This window comes from Tubulanus polymorphus, chromosome 6 (genome assembly GCF_964204645.1).
Source record: "Tubulanus polymorphus chromosome 6, tnTubPoly1.2, whole genome shotgun sequence".
In the NCBI taxonomy this organism is placed as follows: Eukaryota; Metazoa; Nemertea; class Palaeonemertea; order Tubulaniformes; family Tubulanidae; genus Tubulanus; species Tubulanus polymorphus.
The window spans coordinates 919,399-942,943 of NC_134030.1; the positions used below are offsets into that span (position 1 = coordinate 919,399).

General features: G+C 40.7%; 1 protein-coding gene across 1 annotated transcript; it reads left to right on the forward strand.

Moving 5' to 3' along the window:
• Window positions 1–246: 246 nt before the first annotated feature.
• LOC141907128 (zinc transporter ZIP10-like) lies at window positions 247–23,197 on the forward strand. Its single transcript, XM_074796700.1, has 10 exons — window positions 247–405; window positions 5,612–6,578; window positions 17,970–18,110; window positions 18,291–18,462; window positions 18,538–18,707; window positions 19,219–19,389; window positions 19,920–20,031; window positions 20,120–20,461; window positions 21,127–21,314; window positions 22,584–23,197. Exons 2-10 carry the CDS (start codon window positions 5,628–5,630, stop codon window positions 22,731–22,733), a joined length of 2,397 nt encoding a protein of 798 aa, XP_074652801.1. The 5' UTR covers window positions 247–405; window positions 5,612–5,627; the 3' UTR covers window positions 22,734–23,197.
• Window positions 23,198–23,545: the final 348 nt, after the last annotated feature.

Consider the following 23,545-nt stretch of genomic DNA (forward strand, 5'->3'; position numbering starts at 1 on the left):
TATTGGATTTGTTAGGTCACCTTTCAAACCACACCAGCCACACCTACCGAGGACGAGACAGGGTGTTAGTAGATTCGGATGAAGGTGGATGTGAGTGGATTTAAACTAGTTTATAGTGGATGTAAGTGGATATAAACCTTTGACTATTACTGTGTATATCTTAGCTATAGTACACGTGTAACGGTGCAGTGGGAGTGAACGCCGTTATCGGGAACAGCCTGAATTGTTACGGGAAGCATTGGAAGACGCACTGCTCGCTCGCAGTTCGCTCGATTCACGACGGATTTAACCTCATATTTTCATCCGATACCCGACATAAGTTCGCATACAGCTGACCAGTAGCAGGGACCGCTGTACTGACCGATACAGGAGTCTATCGTGAGTTTCTGAAAGGCGGTAGACCAGGTAAGTTGAATTTGGTGTTTCACCTCACAAGTGTAATGTGAATCACACGCACTACACACTAGCTGTCTATGTCTATGTACACTGTTTCTATGCGTACAATATGAGAAACTCTACACGCATTTTACTAATCGTTTCGATATTTAGGTCATCGTTTAAATAAATACCGAATACTTTACCCTGCCTCACCGGGTGTTTTAGAGTTCACATTTTATACCTGGTTTCTAACAGTTGAACTTCAAATATTTTTTCAACATCAGACATAAGTTAATCCTTTGATTTGAATAATTATCCGGATTAGGGCTAGTTGCTGGTCTAAAATCTTAAACGCTATCATACCGGCATGTAGGGGCTTCAATTGCTCAGCTATGAATGATTCAAGTCAGGAATGAATCTTTTGTGGCAACTTTCTCCAGAAAGTTTTTAAAAATTACAAACATAAAGGGTTGTAAATCAGTTTGATTTTTCATGAACAGTCCCTTTGTAATGTGATATGTTCAGGTGTTTATTGAGAATATCTTTTCGTGTGAATATAAAGGAATGGTTTTAGTTGGAACTCGTTGTGGTCAGACACACTACATACAGCATAGTGAACTCATTCAGTAGGCCTACACTGCATAGATTATATACATCGCAGGTTTTTGTAAAGACGACCCAAGACATAGTTTATAATCTGTCTAATGTCTATAATAAAGACATAGTTTATAATCTTATTCATTCTAAATGTGTCAAAAGTTTTGAATAAACAGGATATGTTTAATTATCGACTAGGCGTATGATACTAAGGGCTGTCAGTTCTATTGAAAAATTAGATGCATTTAGGTTGAAATTAGCAATGAAAATTTGTTCAAAACTTCACCGTTTTATAAACAAAAGTTTTAGGGAGAATATTCTAAGGTCATCACTCCCCCTGGATCTGCCATTGTTACTAAAGTCATCTCTATTTTTTAGTCCCAATCTATATTTCTTAACTAAGTGTAAGCCATTATTTGGATAAGTTGTCACATTACTGAAGTCATCTCTATTTTTGAGTCTCAATTTGTGTTTCTAATTCAATTTACTAAGTGTGTAAGTCATCATTTGGATAAGTCGTCACATTACTGAAGTCATCTCTATTTTTGAGTCTCAATTTGTATTTCTAATTCAATTTACTAAGTGTGTAAGTCATCATTTGGATAAGTCGTCACATTTCTGAAGTCATCTCTATTTTTGAGTCTCAATTTGTATTTCTAATTCAATTTACTAAGTGTAAGTCATCATTTAGATAAGTTTCACTGTAGTTCTTGTTTTTGTAAAGACAAGGAGAGACAATGATTTGAGTAAATGATTTCTTTCAAGAACTCAAGAGTTCCCTGAATGACAGTATTCATTGGTAAAACGTATATAATCAAACAATAGTTCTCGTGAAAGTAAATTCTAGATTTTAGGTCAAAAAGCAGCAATTGAGATTTGATAATGGGGAGAGGGGTCGACTTCACTTTGAATTGAACAAATATAATTAACCCAGATAATACAAGTACGTATTATCAATAACTGTTCTTTGATTCTTTAAAGCTTATCTCTGTTACTTATCAAATAGATCTTATCCTATATATTTTGTGTGTGCGTGAATTTTTTTTCCAAAAAATCAGTTTTCAGTTGTAAACAAACTCTGGAATATATAGTAAGTGAATAGAATAAAATTGGCTTAGTTTCAAATGTCATTTGCGTAGTTATGTTATGGCTCAGGTTTAGAACATTTAAGTTCTTGTCAATCTCACAACATAAGACCAGTCTTAAGATTTACCGTAAGACCACTATCGGACTTTGTAAGTCACGACTGTCCAGTTGTTATTTCAAGTATTGTCTAACTCATATCTCAAGAAGTGAACAGTAATTTTTGATAATATGTGATGGTTGTTAGGTTACAGAATTTCACTTAATTTGGCACAGTCTCAAAAGTTGTTATATCAAATTACCCGGTATTGTCAATGACTATGACATGTCTAAATTCAGATCAAAAGGGAATTAATTTAGGACACGGTATGATGATCACCGGCCGTGATTGAACCACCAGGTCCCAGACTCCCAGTTGCCAGGTCTGCACCTACTTCAGGGACCGTAAAGAAAAAATTGAAAAATTGATATTAATTTCATATGGAATAAGTCATTCTGTCTGAAATGCTGCCTGTATTATTAGACATGGCATCATTCTCTTGTTTCAATCGATAAAAGGAGAATCTTATTTACGCTGACTGTGGCATGTGAGTAGTCCGTACACCTGGGAAGAGATCAGTCTCTTATTCTCGCTCGCTATCTTGTCCAGGTCGCCATGGAAACTGGTATTAACTCTCGCGGATCTGTCGTTGTCGACGGCGACGCAGTGAGAGAGCAGACGTATGAAGGTGTTGAAGATGAGTTGAGGAGGAAACTGAGGCAGACGGCAACGCGGGGGGGGGGGGGAGGCTGCTGTTTAACCTGGCTGGATCAGAGACAGGTTCCATAATCGAGACCTAATTCTGAAATTGGTCTTAAATCTTTAGATTGTGTTAGACTTGTCTTTATTGTAAGCCATGTCTATAGAATCGAACGGAGGACTTAGATTTAAGTCTAACTTCACTTGATCGACAGTCATTCGGAACAGTTATATGTTTTAAGGTGATTCAGAGACTAAGTCTGAGTCCTGGGCCCGGTTGCACAATCTTAAATCTTGAGACTGGTCTTAAGATTGGCTATAGAACTAAGTTGGTTTTAGACTGGTCTTAAATCTAAGCCATAACTATGCAACCAGCCCCTGGGGCAGTTTGGCCGGTTTCATAGTCATGACTCAAGTCAAAAAGTGGTCTTGTTAGATCGGTTTTAGACTAGTCTTAAATGGAAGCTCTGCGTAGTGCAAGTTTTCCTATGAATGCATACCGTAATGTTTCTATTGACAAAGTTGATGAGGATTTCCACCGGTCTTATATCATATCACTCTCTAAATACCGGTAATTGTTTTTAGTGAGAAGGCGGAAAGCAAATAAAATGTTTAAAAATAAAAACAAACAGACTATTGAATGAAGTGTCGAATATGTTGAATTAATCATGTTTTTTTTACCGGAGCTGTCCTATTTTTATTATCACCGCACAAAAAAACTGATTCCAGGTACTAGATTTTTCAGGTAAAATTTGCTACAACGCGTGGTTTTGTTTGTACCGGTAGTCGTCGATGTCACGTGTGAATTAGAAACCAGTTATACACACGCACATATAGACCTAATGATTACTGAATAATGAATAGGTTTTAAAACGAAATGTATTTCTATTAGAATTCAATTGAACAACGTTGAACCTAAATTGAAGGAAATAAAGATATGATGTATTAATGATTGAAACATGTCTTATATTAAAAACGGCATGTCGGGACGTATGCACGGGTGGTACGTACGGGACGTATGGACGGGTGGTACGTCAGGGACGTACACTCTGGTTTATACAGCCATGCTATAAACTTAGGGAAATATTTAATTAAACTGTTAAACATTTGATGAAACACTCCCTGAGTCTGTTGTGTAACGATGATATAAAATCCCTGCACACTAAGAAGTAAATAAGAGTCTGAAATGTTTCCTTTGAGCTTGTGTCATTTATTCAACGTTTTCACTATATCCTACATCTTCAGAAATACTGTAATAATAAAAAAACTATTATCCGTTTAAACAAAGAGATTTTATGAAGATGTGATTCAAACTAGGAGGTAATATGCATGATTAAACTTATCATATCTAACATCAGTCGCTCGGTTGTAGATATATATCTCTATTATTTGTTAACACAGTATTTGGTTGTGCTTAGTAGATTCTAAATAGAACAGGGGTTCCCAGGAGTCCGGTGACTCTCAAAGCTGAAACTTTGTGGTTTAGAGTCTTTATATTTATGCAAGCAAGAGAGTCTATGAGTTAATAACATTTCGAAGGAAAAAGGACAAGCACCTTCCGTATAAAGGCACCCTATCCCACACCTCGCCCCTCCCCTTACTATTGTAAGACAGTTAACCGACTTTAAAGAATGAAATTGGTTTAGTTTGGTCGCAATATTCAAATAACAGTCGTATGTGACTGTGCAAAAACCTGTCAAACGGTAAATAATCAAATTTCCTAGAATCGAATTCATATCAGACACTGAAACAGATAGCAGATAAGAATATCTTGTAATTGACTTATTATTTCGATAAAGTAAAGAAGATTTCGAGACTAAAAATGTGTGTTGAGGATTATTGTGGGTTTGGCAATTGTCCACGCTGGTGCAGTGCTGCGTAATGTCTCATTCATTCAGCTCAGATCGGAACTATCCAGCGCCGAGTACTGACATACACAACACTCTCTCGGATTATTATAGTTTACTCATTGATCATAACGCTTTATTCTGCTTAAAAGGTAAAATAATGATATGAAAATTTAAACTTTCTAAACAAATCTATTTTCATATTGATGATTTTCAGCAGATCATTGACTTGAGTCATGAGTAAATTGATCGCAATTTTTGTTTTAAATCTTTTCTCTATTTAATAAACATAAAGCGCAAAGATTATTACACTTAAAATATTACGCTTTATAACAAAATGCTTCGTAACTTTTTTCATAAACTTTAAAGTTTTCAATGATTTCCATTTGTTTCGGTGAAGCAAGAAGGAATTTGTCAACACATTTAGATGATCGAGCTTAAAAATGTTGCGCTACATAAGAAAATGATTCATTACTTTTTTCATGTTAAGAGTTTTTGAAAAACGATATATCAAAGCAAGAAATCAACAGTATTTTGTATTTTGTAAATACGAATCACCCGGGCACCACCTTTGTTTTACAAACTATTTTCTTTACGCCTGTTTTGTGTTGGAGATTTTCAATTATTTCACTTTATTGATGTCTGAAATCTCAAAGAAATGTCAGGAGCTAAGATTTCAGTTGTGGGATTTTTATAAAGTTTTTTTAGTTTACTTATATCAAGTGTCAAAGATTTTTATCGATTTCACTTAATTTGATAATAATAATAATAATAGTAATGAAAATAATTTATTATCTAAAAATCTCAAAGAAATATTTCTGAAATGTAATGTTTTAGTTGCGAAAGCTTCGATCTCAAATCTCTTTACAAAATATGTATATATTTCCTAAAAAGGGAGTTCATCATGCACCTGTATTTAAACACACTCACATTGTATATATATATATATATATATATATATTTTCAGTGATGATATCGCAACAATGGCGAAGTTAGCATCTGTTTATCTATTGTTATTACTGGGACCGTTACCGTGGATACTGTGTGATCAGCAGCATCAACTCGGCGGTCAAACGATTGGTTCCGACGGTCAACCGCGACCGAGAACCATCGAGGAAGAGGAACAATACTTTTTGAAGTTGATCTTCGAGAAATACGGCCACGGCGGAAAAATCAGCTTCGAGGGATTCGAACATTTACTGGAGAGTTTAGGACTGGCGCGATTACTGATCGACGATCACGATATTCACGATCATAAACAGGACGGACGATTTAAAGAGTTTCATCCGACTCATTCTCATTCCTCGCAACTTAATAAAACCGCCGACGATAACAATACCGTTACCACGACTACTGATAATAACGATCATCACGATCACCACGACGACGATCATGATCATAAAACTACTCCGATCGTTGATCACAACAACGATGATCATGATCATAAAACTCCGATAGTTGATCACCACGACGAATCGCGACACGAGGATGATCACGATCATAAAACTACTCCGATCGTAGATCACCACGACGACAAATCGCGACACGTTGATGATCACGATCACGCGGGTAATCACGAGATGGATAAGCCTGTCGCGGCGCCGGACTTAAACTCGGACCCGGTGCGAGTTAAAGACGATTCAAAACGCGAAAATGAGAATGAAAACGAAGATGAAACGTTAGAGGAATCGAGTATTGTGGAGCCGTCATCGTCGTCGGCGGCGACCAACGATTCCGATCGCTCGGAAACGACGTCGCATAAAAAACGACATCGAGATCATCGGAAAAATAAGAGCAAAAATAAGAAAAAAAAGAAAAAGAAGAAAAAAACGACGACGACGCAGAAGAAGAAAACGGACTTAAAATCGGAACAGACGCCGAATAGTGATCGTAACAGGCACAAGAGGGCACTTCCGCTAGAACAACCTAAAATGGTAAGTGTGAATTTAGAAGCTATAAACTGGTGCTGAGACGGTCCCCGGTTAATTGCTGCAGCGTAATGATTATGAGATGTCCCCGTGTAATTAATGATTAATGTGTTTGATAAGTGAAGTTTGACCCTCTCTCTCCTCCGACCCGTCGCCTGACGACCCCTTGAGAGCGGTTTATACAATTATAAAGTGATGCGTAATTTGAGTAATTAGTGGAATTAGTTCTGAATGCGGGGGAGGCTCGTATCCCTCCCCCTCCCATAGGGGGAGCTGTATACCACTCATCCCCTCCCATAGGGGGAGCTGTATACCACTCATCCCCCCGTCCCATAGGGGGAGCTGAATACCACTCATCCCCTCCCATAGGGGGAGCTGTATACCACTCATCCCCCGTCCCACAGGGGGAGCTGAATACCACTCATCCCCTTCCACAGGGGGAGCTGAATACCACTCATCCCCTCCACAGGGGAGCTATACACCACTCACCCGTTCTCCCCATCCACAGGGAGGACTGTAGGGACTCTCACTGTCTTCCCCTCATTCCTCTCTCTCTCTCTCACTCAACTCTCATCCTGTTTGATATTTCCTTTCTCAGAATTAGCGAATATCAAATTCTTGGAATGAAAAACAAAGTTAAAATCAGTGGTTTTATTTGAAGTGTTAGAGCTCCTACTGTGAATAGCTTCCACCCCTCAGTAAATAGTAACGTGATCCGATCGGTTTAGGTTACTTCGACAGACCACCGAGGTTTTTAAGAGGTTTTTAAGAGGTATATCTAGTTGTAAGGAGGTTAAGAGTCGTATTGAATTGTATTATTTTATCAGTAGAGATTAGATGTTTAATGAGGTGTGTATAAGAATCATTCAGAGATTACCCTTATTCAACTCATATTACTACTAGATACTTCACTTCTGAAAATAAGCTCACCTGTTATAGGACTCTCGCTATATCACGTGTATATCGTTAGGACTCTCGCTATATCACGTGTATATCGTTAGGACTCTCGCTATATCACGTGTATATCGTTAGGACTCTCGCTATATCACGTGTATATCGTTAGGACTCTCGCTATATCACGTGTATATCGTTAGGACTCTCGCTATATCACGTGTATATCGTTAGGACTCTCGCTATATCGTATATATGTCATTTAGGGCTCTTGATATATCATGTGTAGGTTTTGAATTATTCATCATTCGTAGAATTTGTGAAATTATGGATAGATTTTAACTGAATCTGACAAGAAATCTGAAATAGTGCCACCTGGTATTTGAAATGCAGGAAATGTATTTGTTTTTATCAATGATAGTGATACATACGGGTGTGTAGGTGATGGGGGGAGGGGGAGTGGGGTGCAGCTGATATTGATATATTTATAATTATGTTTTCTGTCCAGGGGTTTGAGAACCGAAACAAGTGACTGAGAAACTCAATCACTAAAACCTCTCCCTAAGATATAGTTCACTAAGTTCATTGATATCGAGTTGATATTTATTATTTATCGTCCATTTATTTAGGAATATTTTCTTTTTTCAATATCAGGATTGAATGAAGGCTGATATTTCATTTTGATGTTAGAATTGAACCTATTAATAATATATTGAAACTAGCTGTGACTGGTGTAAGCAGCGCCTGTGAGACCAGTGTATTATCAGTTACCTGAAATATAACTGTGATCTCATCTCTCTCTCACTCACTCTCTCTCACTCACTCTCACTCACTCACTCTCTCCCTCCCTCTCTCTCTCTCTCTCTCCCTCCCTCTCTCTCTCTCTCTCACTCACTTTTTCTATATCTCTTGATAATCTAAAAATCAATAGAGAATTCTCGAAATCACGTCAGCATTGACAACAGTAAAGTCGTTACCACGGCGACACTTCTAGTATTGTTGATTGAATCTGGTGGGAATGACTGCCGTAGGTGGGGGGGATGTTAGAGGGATGACAAGGGAGAGGGAGGACGTCTGGTATGGTGAGGACGTAATTTGTTCTGTGAATTGCGAATCAGTGCCAGCCCGTTGAATTATCTAGTCTGGTTCTCAATGAGGGATTTTTTTGTTCAGTTTTTTTTGTGGTTGCCTTGTATTAACAACTTGCTTAGGAAATGTTATTGACTATGAATGAAAGGACTGTGATATATAATGCGAGCCCGACAGACGGCCCGACCGACCGCCCGACTGACAGACGGCCCGCCCGACCGCATGATTGAGTTCTATGTAAAACTATGTTCATTTTCACCTTTCCACAAAAGAACAATTTAACCAGAAAATTAGCGCTAGATTAGAATGAGAACTATTATCAGTGTATTCAGGAATCTCTGTCTAACGCTGTTTATTGTGCTGGAATTCATTTGTGAATATTAACTACCTGGAACTAAAGCAACTTTAAACACAACACCCTGTTTGACTGTTTAAATACCGGTAGTTCTAGTGACATTTCATACTTCATACACCAGTTTAGATTGTGGATAATATATTCAGTAGATTCATGAGGGCATAGACTTATTGGCTCTTGAGTGCTTCACAACGTGGTTATAACTATGGGGCTATAGACCCAGGGCTTACTGTTAGAAACTGCGGTACTAGGCCCAGGGTATCAGGACTGGGCTCACTATTAGAAACTGCGGTACTAGGCCCGGGGTATCGGGACTGGGCTCACTGTTAGAAACTGCGGTACTAGGCCCAGGGTATCGGGACTGCGCTCACTGTTAGAAACTGCGGTACTAGGCCCAGGGTATCAGGACTGGGCTCACTGTTAGAAACTGCGGTCCTAGGCCCAGGGTATCAGGACTGGGCTCACTGTTAGAAACTGCGGTACTAGGCCCAGGGTATCAGGACTGGGCTCACTGTTAGAAACTGCGATACTAGGCCCAGGGTATCAGGACTGGGCTCACTGTTAGAAACTGCGGTACTAGGCCCAGGGTATCGGGACTGGGCTCACTGTTAGAAACTGCGGTACTAGGCCCAGGGTATCGGGACTGGGCTCACTGTTAGAAACTGCGGTACTAGGCCCAGGGTATCAGGACTGCGCTCACTGTTAGAAACTGCGGTACTAGGCCCAGGGTATCAGGACTGGGCTCACTGTTAGAAACTGCGGTCCTAGGCCCAGAGTATCAGGACTGCGCTCACTGTTAGAAACTGCGGTACTAGGCCCAGGGTATCGGGACTGGGCTCACTGTTAGAAACTGCGGTACTAGGCCCAGGGTATCGGGACTGGGCTCACTGTTAGAAACTGCGGTACTAGGCCCAGGGTATCGGGACTGGGCTCACTGTTAGAAACTGCGGTCCTAGGCCCAGGGTATCGGGACTGGGCTCACTGTTAGAAACTGCGGTACTAGGCCCAGGGTATCGGGACTGGGCTCACTGTTAGAAACTGCGGTACTAGGCCCAGGGTATCGGGACTGGGCTCACTGTTAGAAACTGCGGTACTAGGCCCAGGGTATCGGGACTGGGCTCACTGTTAGAAACTGCGGTACTAGGCCCAGGGTATCGGGACTGGGCTCACTGTTAGAAACTGCGGTACTAGGCCCAGGGTATCGGGACTGGGCTCACTGTTAGAAACTGCGGTACTAGGCCCAGGGTATCGGGACTGGGCTCACTGTTAGAAACTGCGGTACTAGGCCCAGGGTATCGGGACTGGGCTCACTGTTAGAAACTGCGGTACTAGGCCCAGGGTATCGGGACTGGGCTCACTGTTAGAAACTGCGGTACTAGGCCCAGGGTATCGGGACTGGGCTCACTGTTAGAAACTGCGGTACTAGGCCCAGGGTATCGGGACTGGGCTCACTGTTAGAAACTGCGGTACTAGGCCCAGGGTATCGGGACTGGGCTCACTGTTAGAAACTGCGGTACTAGGCCCAGGGTATCGGGACTGGGCTCACTGTTAGAAACTGCGATACTAGGCCCAGGGTATCGGGACTGGGCTCACTGTTAGAAACTGCGGTACTAGGCCCAGGGTATTGGGACTGGGCTCACTGTTAGAAACTGCGGTACTAGGCCCAGGGTATCGGGACTGGGCTCACTGTTAGAAACTGCGGTACTAGGCCCAGGGTATTGGGACTGGGCTCACTATTAGAAACTGCGGTACTAGGCCCAGGGTATCGGGACTGGGCTCACTGTTAGAAACTGCGGTACTAGGCCCAGGGTATCAGGACTGCGCTCACTGTTAGAAACTGCGGTACTAGGCCCAGGGTATCAGGACTGGGCTCACTGTTAGAAACTGCGGTACTAGGCCCAGGGTATCAGGACTGGGCTCACTGTTAGAAACTGCGGTACTAGGCCCAGGGTATCGGGACTAGGCTCACTGTTAGAAACTGCGATACTAGGCCCAGGGTATCAGGACTGGGCTCACTGTTAGAAACTGCGGTACTAGGCCCATGGTATCAGGACTGGGCTCACTGTTAGAAATTGCGGTACTAGGCCCAGGGTATCGGGACTGGGCTCACTGTTAGAAACTGCGATACTAGGCCCAGGGTATCGGGACTGGGCTCACTGTTAGAAACTGCGGTACTAGGCCCAGGGTATCAGGACTGGGCTCACTGTTAGATACTGCGGTACTAGGCCCAATTGAGAATGCAGTCAGGCAGCGACGTACAGTCAGGGGAAGGCGCACACTAGCAAACGGCGGTGAAGAAATTAGTCACGCTGCGTTGTTCATTTGGCGGCAAATGTTAGAAATTTGACGTGGTTGCCGTCGACGACGGTGATTGATTCACTGATGAATTATTCATGAACCAGTTGAGAATATTAGCCAATAAATCTGCTCTATCTATCACAGTCTACGCATACTAATCACCGGCCGCCGCCACCGATACAGTCCGTTTATACTATAAACATTGATCACTTTTTATTTCACTGCTAGACAACTATTAACATTATGTGTGAATTTATTTCTAAACGGAGTATAGTATAGTTTGACTATTGATTTCATTGATAATAATATATCATGTCTGATGTACTTTTAACTTGTCCTCCTTCCCCTTATCATCTTTCCTCCTGTCTCCTTCCTCCGTCGTTCTCCCTTTCCCTTTCCTCTCTCCCACTTCTCTCTTTTCTCTTTTTCTCCCTATTTTCCTGTCTCTCTCCTCTCTCCTTGTTCTCCTCTCTCCCTCATCTCTCCCTCCTCTCTCCCTCCTCTCTCCCTCATCTCTCCTCTGAGATAATATAAATCATGTCTGATGTACTTTTAACTTGCCCCATCCCCCTTATCCTCTCCCTTTCCTCTATCTCTCCTCTCTCTCCTCTCCCCCTCTCAGCACTCTCCCCCTCTCAGCACTCTCCCCCTCTCAGCTCCCCCTCTCCCTTATCTCCCCCTCTCCCCTCTCCCTTATCTCCCCCTCTCAGTTTTCTCCCCCTCCCCTCTCCTCTCAACTCTCTCCCTCTCTTAGGTCTCTCTCAGCTCTCCCGCTCCCCTCTCTCTCCCCCTCCCCTCTCTCCCCCTTCTCTCTCTCTCTGAGATACCTTTCCGTGCTTGAAACACTAAATTCTTTGCGACAAAACAAATAATACGATAGAGAGAGTAGCGTGTCTCCGTAGCAACGAGTAATTCTCTCTCGGGATTCTGCGGAACAATATCGTGACGGCGACGACGACCGACCCGACACTTCTGACAAAAACACATGATATTTTGATCACGTTTATTGTAGCAGTGAATGGAAGGTCCCTCGAGCCTCCACTGCTGCTGCTGCTGCTGCTGCTGCCGCTGCTGCCGCTGCTGCTGCCGCTGCTGCTGCTGCCGATGCCGATGCTGCTGCTGCAGCCGATGCTGTCAGTCATTATGTGGCATCGTTAGGAATTTCAAATACGTTTGAAATATGAATTCTATTGAGAATATCAAAACGTGAAAATTCTCTTCGATATATCGGTCATTAGTAAAAATGGGTTCAGTTAAACGTACTTTGGTTCTGTAAAATCCACAATTACCTATCGGAGGGTTCGTATATATATTTCCGATGAATATGTTCTGATACTAAGAGATTATTTACGGAAATACTATGAGACGTTTTCAAAATTTAGGTTGTGGGTTTTGGTACTTGTAAACCGCTGGAGTTGGACCCAGGGCATTTGTTAACTACTGCAGTCGTGTCCAAAAGTGGTCTTAAATTTCAAGACTGGTCTTAAGTTGTTAGATTGGCTATAGAACTAAGTTGGTCTTAGACGGGTCTTAAGTCTAAGCCATGACTATGCAACCGGCCCCTGGAGTTTGTACAGGGCATTTGTAAACTACTGGAGGTATATGGAACTTGTACTGGAGATATAATACCCGATCCCTCAGTACTCTGAGGAGTTAATGTCAGATCATGAGATAAGAATACTAATCATGTTTTTTACTGTGACTGTCAAATAGTTAACACAATCACATTAATGTGTCTGCGCTGCTGCTGCTGCTGCTGCTGCTGCTGCTGCTGCTGCTGCTGCTGCTGCTGCTGCTGCTGCTGCTGCTGCTGCTGCTGCTGCTGCTGCTGCTGCTGCTGCTGCTGCTGCTGCTGCTGCTGCTGCTGCTGCTGCTGCTGCTGCTGCTGCTGCTGCTGCTGCTGCTGCTGCTGCTGCTGCTGCTGCTGCTGCTGCTGCTGCTGCTGCTGCTGCTGCTGCTGCTGCTGCTGCTGCTGCTGCTGCTGCTGCTGCTGCTGCTGCTGCTGCTGCTGCTGCTGCTGCTGCTGCTGCTGCTGCTGCTGCTGCTGCTGCTGCTGCTGCTGCTGCTGCTGCTGCTGCTGCTGCTGCTGCTGCTGCTGCTGCTCATGGATGCTGTAATCCTCTTACAGACATTACATCTCATTGTCTCATCAGTTGTAAGAGCACATTTTACTAAATAGTAGCTTCATTACCCGTTTAATTAACTTCTATTGATCATTAGTATCGATAAAGCTGAACTAATTGAACTTCAATTGCGGCTTTCGTGACTGTGAAATTATTTCACCTTTAATTTTATTTTGATTGTTGATTATCAATAGAATTTGAGTAGTTTGTTATGAGATTTCACAAATTTTCACGTAGGGAAAATGGAATAGGCTTAGTTTCTGAGAATTCTCACAATAAACGTTTACATAGATGATTGAAACCTGTAAATCATTTGAAAAATGTCCCCCCCCCCACAAATGATGAGAAACTAAGAGATTAGTGACGTTTATACTCATTTCTATCAGACATCAATAATAATAAATAGCCATTTTCAAAACTAAGAGAGTAGTGACCTGTTTAGACTCAATTCTATGAGACATTTTCAAAAACTAAGAGAGTAGTGACGTTTAGACTCAATTCTATGAGACATTTTCAAAAACTAAGAGAGTAGTGACGTTTAGACTCAATTCGATGAACCATTTTCAAAAACTAAGGGAGTAGTGACGTTTAGACTCAATTCTATGAGACATTTTCAAAAACTAAGAGAGTAGTGACGTTTAGACTCAATTCTTTGAGACATTTTCAGAAACTAAGAGAGTAGTGACGTTTAGACTCAATTCTATGAGACATTTTCAGGAAGGCTCCTTCAATTCAGTGTAAACGTCACAACTGTATATATTAGATATGTATAATGCAGGGTTGTTTATGTTTTATTTCATGCGGTGCTGATATAATAATAATATGTCATTAATAGGTGACACATATTTAAATATGTGCGGTTATTGTTGATAGTGTCAAACGATATAGAAAGAGAGTTCTATTGCTTGGAAAAATACCAGTAGAACTAGCAGCGGACGGTCGCCGGGTCGAGCTGTGCGTGAGTGATCACACATTCCACATAACCCGTCCGTCCGTCCGTCGTGTGCAGACAACTTCATAAACTGTGCGCAAACTTCAACTTGTTTTCGATGTTTTTAAAGAAGCCAATTAGATATCAATAGAAGAGAATTAACCGTGAATATAGTCGTAATGAGTTTGATTCAAGTTCGAGGACAATAGTCTGAATGAGGTTACGACACGGAACAACTCCCAGTGCAAACATAGACCCCCTTTATTTCTAACCGGGGTTAGACAAATAGATCTGATATTTATGTTTTCTCAAAGGCAAAAATCTAATTTTGATTAGCTGAAATATTCGGTCAATTTCAGCTAATCATCACGTGTATATTGTTTGTGTCGTCGGAGGTCGTATACTATGTTTGTAGATTCTGTATTTAAGTCAGGATCTTATTATCTCAGGGATCTATTAGTTGAAACATGTTTTCCCCGACCCGGCGAGGGCGGATCTGGACGAAAGCACCAGCAGCGTGGCCGAGTTCTTCTTGCAATTTTCGCTTGCCCTTTCGAAAAACAGATGGAATTTTCACAGGGAACTGTTTACGATAATTCCGATGACAATCCTGAAAATTCTGATAATAATTCTGATAGTACTGATGATAATTCTGATAATAATCCTATCGATAATTTCGATGATAATTCTAATGATAATTGTAAATGATAATGAATGTTTTGCAGGGTTTTGATGCAAGTGCCGAGGTATGTTTAAACACACCTCTCTCTCTCTTTCTCTTTCTCTATTTGTCCGTGTATTTATTGTGTTTAAGTCAGTTGTTTCTGCAGCCTTTAGTCACCGTGTTCATTCATTCGTTCGTTTGTTCGCTAAGAAGTTGCTGATTATTTTGTGAATTAGCTTAGATTTTGTTAGTATCTTTGTTGTGTTCTTATTGACCCCCACCTCCCTGCTCCTACCTCCCCACGCCTCCAGTAGTTCTCAGCCCGGGGGGATCAGTCACTGTAGAAATTATTTTTTTATGTTTGCATGATGGATATTTCCGATAGGTTCCTCAGATCCCCTTGAACCCCCCCCCCCTCACTTCATTAGCTCCTACCCCCACCTCTCAGTAAAAAACGTTTTTTTTAGTTCCTTTCTAGTCAGTAGATGTGTAGATTGATGGGGGGAGGGGAAGGGGAGGGGGATGAACTCCCCTTCTCCTGTTCTCTCAATACGCCCACTCCCACTGTCTTTGTTTTGGCTGATGTTAGATTATTTAATGCTGTACTGCAGTAATCTATAGTTATCAATGACAAATAACATTGTAGATAATATGTATGTAATTGTGACAGTGTTATGAATATGAGTGGAATGTGAGAGTGTTTATTGCTGCTGTAGCTGTAGCTGTTAGTTCTATAAACAGTTGTGTCTTAATTCAACTGATTTATAGCTATTATATACATTCATTCTCTTCGTGAATGTCATTTCACTCATTTATCAACATTTTTCTAAAGTCTAAAGTCATAGGTTAAAATCACACAGTGTATCCATGTGTTGTACTGATAAATACAGCTGGCTAGTCTCCAGGTCACATGACCTAGAGCTCGGGCTTTGATTGGCTGTGATATCACATGTTAGGGCTATGAATATTGATAGACCATCCACTGGTCACATGACCTAGGGTTGGTGACTAGTGCCCAGGTCACATGACCTAGAAGTAAGGTTCTAATTGGTTGTGGCCTAGAGCAGGCTGGTACACCTATATTCCAGCAGGGTGGCCGCTGACCTTGAAATAGGTTCTGGAGGGATTCAAATATATCATGAAAACTCTGGAAATTTGATAAATTTCCCCTAAATCCTGAAAACCTCAGGGAATTTGGATAAGGCTATTGTAGTAAAGGAGCTTATGTTCTGAATGTTGGTCACATATTTCTTCATAAATACGTGATTTGTGAGAAATGAATAAATTGTAAGAATTTAGACCAAAAAAATTCTCCATCCACCTTCTAAATACTGTTGTGATTTTTCAAAACGGGGGCTTAAAGCTTCACACAAAATTAGTGACCCTTATTATTAGTTTGATAAGTTTAAATAGTCAGATAGGCTTAAATATCAACTGTGTGGGTAGTTATTATAGCATTGTGTTAATCGGAAAATATTGAGCCAATTTCTGGAAACAATTTACATATTGTTTACATGTCCATTTATTCATGGTTTTATATTTAATCTAATTAAGACAAGCCGCGCCGCAAAGAATGATTTCATCGATAACCGAATTCTGATTTATTATGACATAAAAATCATGTGTCGATCCATTTAAACTATCGACAACAGAACGTTGGAAATGTTAGAAATTTAATGATCTGCCTTTAATAAATGAGGGCTCCACCCTTACATTATACCCCTGTACATACACTGTATGTACACTGTATAGTGTACACCTGTGTGTGTGTGTACAGTGTATTGATTGTCATTTATAAAGCACAGTTTCACATATTGTGTTCGTTTCCCATGTCATATATACATATATATATATATATATATATATATATATATATATATATATTAACCCTGTGTTTGTCAGTACGCAGCATGCTGGCTTCATGTGTATGTATGTTACTGAGAATGTTCACTGCTGTTGCTTCATCAAGATTTCGTTCATACGTTTTTTTGTGCCTATAAATCGAATCATAGCTTTCAATAATAGATATCTTAGGGTTACCCCTAGAACAGCGTGAATATCTGGAGGTAACTAGTTACTGTATGCAGAGGTAACTGGTTGCTGTATCTGACGATAACTGGACACTGTATCTGGGGGTAATGGGTTACTGTATCTGAAGATAACTGGCTACTGTATCTGAAGATAACTGGTTACTGTATCTGAAGATAACTGGCTACTGTATCTGAAGATAACTGGCTACTATATCTGAAGATAACTGGCTACTGTATCTGAAGATAACTGGTTACTGTATCTGAAGATAACTGGTTACTGTATCTAAAGATAATTGGTTACTGTATCTGAAGATAACTGGTTACTGTATCTGAAGATAACTGGTTACTGTATCTAAAGATAATTGGTTACTGTATCTAAAGATAATTGGTTACTGTATCTGAAGATAACTGGTTACTGTATCTAAAGATAATTGGTTACTGTATCTAAAGATAATTGGTTACTGTATCTGAAGATAACTGGTTACTGTATCTGAAGATAACTGGTTACTGTATCTAAAGATAATTGGTTACTGTATCTGAAGATAATTGGTTACTGTATCTGAAGATAATTGGTTACTGTATCTGAAGATAACTGGTTACTGTATCTGAAGATAACTGGTTACTGTATCTGAAGATAACTGGTTACTGTATCTGAAGATAACTGGTTACCGTATCCGGAGGTAATCATTATGTCACTGATTATTCCAGCAATTGCCACTTCCTGTCAGTAACAGACAGGGAGGTTAATAGAATCTCAGCTCCCGTGTCGCGCCACGGTGCCGCAGGCTGTCTGATAATCCAATCCTCGTATCGTTATCGGTTACCAGAACCGCTGTGACAACAATGACAATACAGGACGGCTGTGAGCGGTGAAATCACAGCTATTACTATGACAACAGTCTTATCAGCTGTGATAACGACATCAAACACCGACAACAATCAGTCTCGACGCGTCGCTATAGGAATTGTGAATTTTGATAGTTAGAATAAACGTAGATATTTTTGTATATTTTCAGTGTTTGACTCCTCTGCAGTTACTATCAGCGTATCATCTGAAATTTCAAAAAGGTCTCAGTCAATACGAGTTTCTGAAACTGTGTCCAGCTATCGTATATCAACTCGATATTCACGTGTGCAATGAAAGGTATTACTATCAGGTATGTATCAAATCCATTAATGATATCTCTGATATATCACATCCCCCCCTTCTCTCTCGAGATTTCGACTCCATCACCGATGATTATTCCTGTAGTAACTCTCATCTCATTGTTTATTCAAATCGAGATAAATCTCACAGAATTGTTGCCGCTAATATTCGTTGTGTTTTTATTTTTAAGGATTGTTTTCATCAGAAACAAATCGAACATTTGAAATTATTTCACAAACATCGAAATTCAAGTCAGTCGTCGGATCATCACAATCATAACCATGGCGACGATGATGACGATGACGGGCATCATGGGAAACCGATTGCTGTACCGTTTGATATTTCTAAAATCCCGGCTCGAGGTTTGTGCATCGATTCGATTAGTTCGTATTTCTGCCCGTAGATGTCACCGGTAATCGCATGTTTTCTATTTATAGTTTGGGGATTTGCGTCGCTAGCCGTAACAGTGATCAGTCTTGTCGGGTTGCTAGGCGTCGCAATTGTGCCGATTATGCAGAAAGTTTTCTACAATCATCTGATAATGTTCTTGGTGGCGCTAGCGGTCGGCTCGTTAACCGGGGACGCCATGTTACATCTATTACCTCATGTAAGTTATAATTTAACTATCTTTAACTGTTTTCGTGCTGACCCTAAAGTGTTGATGTAATTTGAAAATGTTCTTTAAATTCCAGCCCAGTTTGTTGAAATACAGGCATACCACTATTATTTGTGTACACCGCGGTGCGGTGTAGGTGCGGTGTATCATTATTTTCCAATATTCCGCTGTTTGACGGGTGGTGCCATCTTTCAATGTAGAATAAAAACTATTAACATCGATACACCGCGATGCGGTGTACTAACAAACTACATCTCTGATTAATACATTGCACTGCGGTGTAGATTCACTGAAAGGGTTAGGAAAAATGAAACTCAGATTCGCGGCCTAGTTTAACAGTTGTCAGTTGAAATTTGACTCTTAGATTTAAACTAATTCGAAACAAACTTAAGTCAAACTTTAACAAAGAACTGTAAAACCGAGTTTTATGATAACATTCAAGCTTAAGACAGCCTCCCGTTAAATAAAATGATAAATATGATTTTATCTTTACACCACGCAGGCGATCGCGACTGCGTCTGAAAATCACAGCCACGATTCAGAAGGTGAAGGTCATAGTAAGGACGGCGTATATAAAGGATTAGTCGTTCTGTCGGGAATTTATTTCTTCTTCCTCGCCGAGAGATTTATGAATATAATATCTGATAAAAGACGCAGGAAAAAAACAACAAAGGTTTGTACCAAAAAAACAGGCCTCACTTCGAAAACTGTCACCCTCAGTTCTCAAACTGTCACCCTCACTTCGAAAACTGGACCCAGTTTCCTGACTAAGTTAAGTTATGTCTAACTAAATTTCCCGCAATTTTTTCAGTTTTCAAACTATTTCAAAATTTCTAATTTAAGTATGATTTTTAAGTTAAAATTAGTTCATTTACCAATTTTTTCCAATGTTAGCTGAAGACTTTGGAACTGGGTCCAGTAACTGTGGAACAGGGTCTAGAACTTTTAGAACTGGGTTCAGAATTGTGGAACTGGGTACAGTTATTTAGGAACAGGGTCCAAAATTGTCGAACTGGATCTTAATCTTTTTTAGTAGATTCACTTTGGAATCATAACGCTTGAGAAGAGTCTCCCGATATTTAAACAATAATAGCAGAATCATCATTTCGATTTTAAACAGATTCTTCGAAATCAACGATGAAATGAATATTTTACCTGATTATAGTGAAACACAGTTTTTAAAATGTGTTTTTTTTTTTTCAGAAACGTAAAATTCGCGTCAAAGATCGAAACGGAATCGGAAAGAAACTCTCAGAATACGGATCTGAATTACAATCCAGCGAGAACGTCGTCATGGTTCTTAATCCATCTAAAGGTACGTTTGAACCCCTCGTAAACCCGGTCTGGATTTAACACCTGATTCGAGCGATTCAATCATAATCTTCGTTTCTGCGTTTTGATAGAACAAAATCACGACGAACTTCATCCGATCACCGAGGAACACGAACTAGACGATCACCATCACCACGACAACCATCATCATCACCACGACAACGACGTCGAGAGCCATCATCACCATCACCACGGCGATGGTAGTGTGAATAACTTGAAAGGTCACGGTCACAGTCACCACGGAGGAGAGATCCCGACGTCTATCGCGTCTGTTGCGTATATGGTTATAATGGGAGATGGTTTACACAATTTCAGCGATGGTTTAGCAATAGGAGCAGCGTTTGCTAACGGTATTACCGGTGGACTCAGTACGTCTATAGCAGTATTCTGTCATGAGCTTCCACATGAATTAGGTTCGTATACATCCCCTCCTCGCCTCCTCGCAACCCCCTGAGTTCACACGGGCTGCTGTTGCCCGTCTAGAGAACTACCCCTCTCGCCATCGCCCTCTCTGGGAATACCGTAAACTATCAATCTGGACTCTGAGTTTCAGAGTTACCAGTTAAACTTTTCAGTGCTGATTAGTTAATTCCCGAAAGTAATTGAAATAATTCAGGGCATCTACACCGCAGTGCAGTGTATCAGTGTGGACAGGTTTTGCCATATTTCAATAGTGATAAAAACTATCTACTTATAACATCGCAGTGGGGTGAACTAGCAAATTCCATCAGGGATTTATACACCGCACTGCAGTGTATAGGCAATCAATAAATTACGACTTGACTCCAGGGGCTAGTTGCACAGTCGTGACTTAAGTCAAAAAGTGGTCTTAAATCTTGAGACTGGTCTTAAGTTGTTAGATTAGCTATAGAACTAAGTTGGTCTTAGACCAGTCTTAAATCTAAGCCGTGACTATGCAACCGGCCCCAGAATCGTAAACACTGGAACTTACTCGGAGTCGCAACTGTTGAACTGGATCGTGTAGCCTCGACCTTGTACCCTTCAAATATCCAATACTCTTTACCCATTCTTCCAATACATTTCACATAATATCTCTACATTGTATATGATGTTGCAGGTGATTTTGCGATGTTATTGAAAGCAGGGATGACAGTAAAACAAGCGTTATTCTACAATATAGTATCATCGGTTCTATGTTTTGTTGGTATGATTATCGGTATAGCGGTCGGTAATATCAGCACCGCTAGTTTGTGGATATTTGCTATAGCTGGAGGAATGTTTGTATATATTGCACTTGTTGATATGGTAAGTTTTAAACGGGATGGGGTTCCCTCGGAAAAATACCCATATACTACTATACCCAGCATCAGGGCTCCCTTGGAAAATACCCTTATACTACTATACCCAGCATCAGGGCCTCCCCCTTGAAAATACCCATATACTACTATACCCAGCATCAGGGCCTCCCCCTGGAAAATACCCAAATACTACTATACCCAGCATCAGGGCTCCCCCTGGAAAATACCCTTATACTACTATACCCAGCATCAGGGCTCCCCCTGGAAAATACCCATATACTACTATACCCAGCATCAGGGCTCCCCCTGGAAAATACCCAAATACTACTATACCCAGCATCAGGGCTCCCCCTGGAAAATACCCTTATACTACTATACCCAGCATCAGGGCTCCCCCTGGAAAATACCCAAATACTACTATACCCAGCATCAGGGCCTCCCCCTGGAAAATACCCATATACTACTATACCCAGCATCGGGGCCTCCCCCTGGAAAATACCCAAATACTACTATACCCAGCATCAGGGCCTCCCCCTGGAAAATACCCATATACTACTATACCCAGCATCAGGGCTCCCCCTGGAAAATACCCATATACTACTATACCCAGCATCAGGGCTCCCCCTGGAAAATACCCATATACTACTATACCCAGCATCAGGGCCTCCCCCTGGAAAATACCCATATACTACTATACCCAGCATCAGGGCCTCCCCCTGGAAAATACCCATATACTACTATACCCAGCATCAGGGCCTCCCCCTGGAAAATACCCAAATACTACTATACCCAGCATCAGGGCCTCCCCCTGGAAAATACCCATATACTACTATACCCAGCATCAGGGCTCCCCCTGGAAAATACCCATATACTACTATACCCAGCATCAGGGCTTCCCCCCACAAATCTAATTCACTCATTTCTCTGATGAAGCTTCTACACGTTTGTATCGAGAGCTCATGAATTCTAATATAATCAGGTCACATTTTTACCTGTTTATGTTTTTACATCTATTCATCTAGATTTACGTAAAACCGGATACATATAATTGATTTGAGAGCTATTTTCATTGAAATATCATTTGATACATCAATGATATCGTATCAAGATATTCTATTTGATATCTGAGTAAATCAAGTAAATTATCATTTGTTTTTGTATTTTTTCAGCTGTATAGTTTATAGGGATATCATTTGTTTGATATATTTTATTGAGATATCATTTCGAGATATTTAATTATTGATATATCTAGTGAATCGATATTTTATATTTTCAGCTTCCAGAGATCTCATTAACGGAACACGGTGACCACGGTAACCTCGGTCATCTGTTGATACAGAGTATCGGGATACTGCTCGGTACCGGTATCATGTTACTCATAGCTCTATACGAGGATCAGATACGAGTTGTAGTCGAGGAACCTTGACAATCGTATCCGTAACTATAACAACAACTCAACAATCGCAGCAATGACAACGACTCCGCGTACCTCGCGTGTTACCGTAGTAACAATTTCCTTTTCGTATTCGGAGCTGGCGTGTTGCCAAAAATAGTGCGAATTGCTCAACTTTTACCCAAAAAGAGAAGAAAAGAGTAGAGATAGGAGAGAGGAGAGAGAGGAGGAGAGAGAGGATTGTAAATTACTCGTCATCCACACTCAGCAAGCATATCACACACTCACATACAACAAACAGAGTAAAATCAAAGAATCGATGAAAGATGTACATATCAAATATCGCATCATTCCTTAACGTTTACTGGAAATACAGAGATATCAGATACACATCATTGATATATCCCTATCGGATACACGTCATTGATATATCCCTATCAGATACACGTCATTGATATATCCCTATCGGATACACGTCATTGATATATCCCTATCAGATACACGTCATTGATATATCCCTATCGGATACACGTCATTGATATATCCCTATCGGATACACGTCATTGATATATCCCTATCAGATACATGTCATTGATATATCCCTATCGGATACACATCATTGATATATCCCTATCGGATACACATCATTGATATATCCCTATCGGATACACATCATTGATATATCCCTATCGGATACACATCATTGATATATCCCTATCAGATACACATCATTGATATATCCCTATCAGATACACATCATTGATATATCCCTATCGGATACACGTCATTGATATATCCCTATCGGATACACATGATTGATATATCCCTATCAGATACACATCATT

Excerpts from the sequence above, each read along its gene's own strand:
- LOC141907128 (XM_074796700.1), top strand. The coding sequence starts at position 5,628 with ATGGCGAAGTTAGCATCTGTTTATCTATTGTTATTACTGGGACCGTTA. Across the intron at positions 6,579-17,969 it reads CGCTAGAACAACCTAAAATG|TGTTTGACTCCTCTGCAGTT; the intron begins GTAAGTGTGAAT and ends GTATATTTTCAG. Across the intron at positions 20,462-21,126 it reads TGAGCTTCCACATGAATTAG|GTGATTTTGCGATGTTATTG; the intron begins GTTCGTATACAT and ends ATGATGTTGCAG.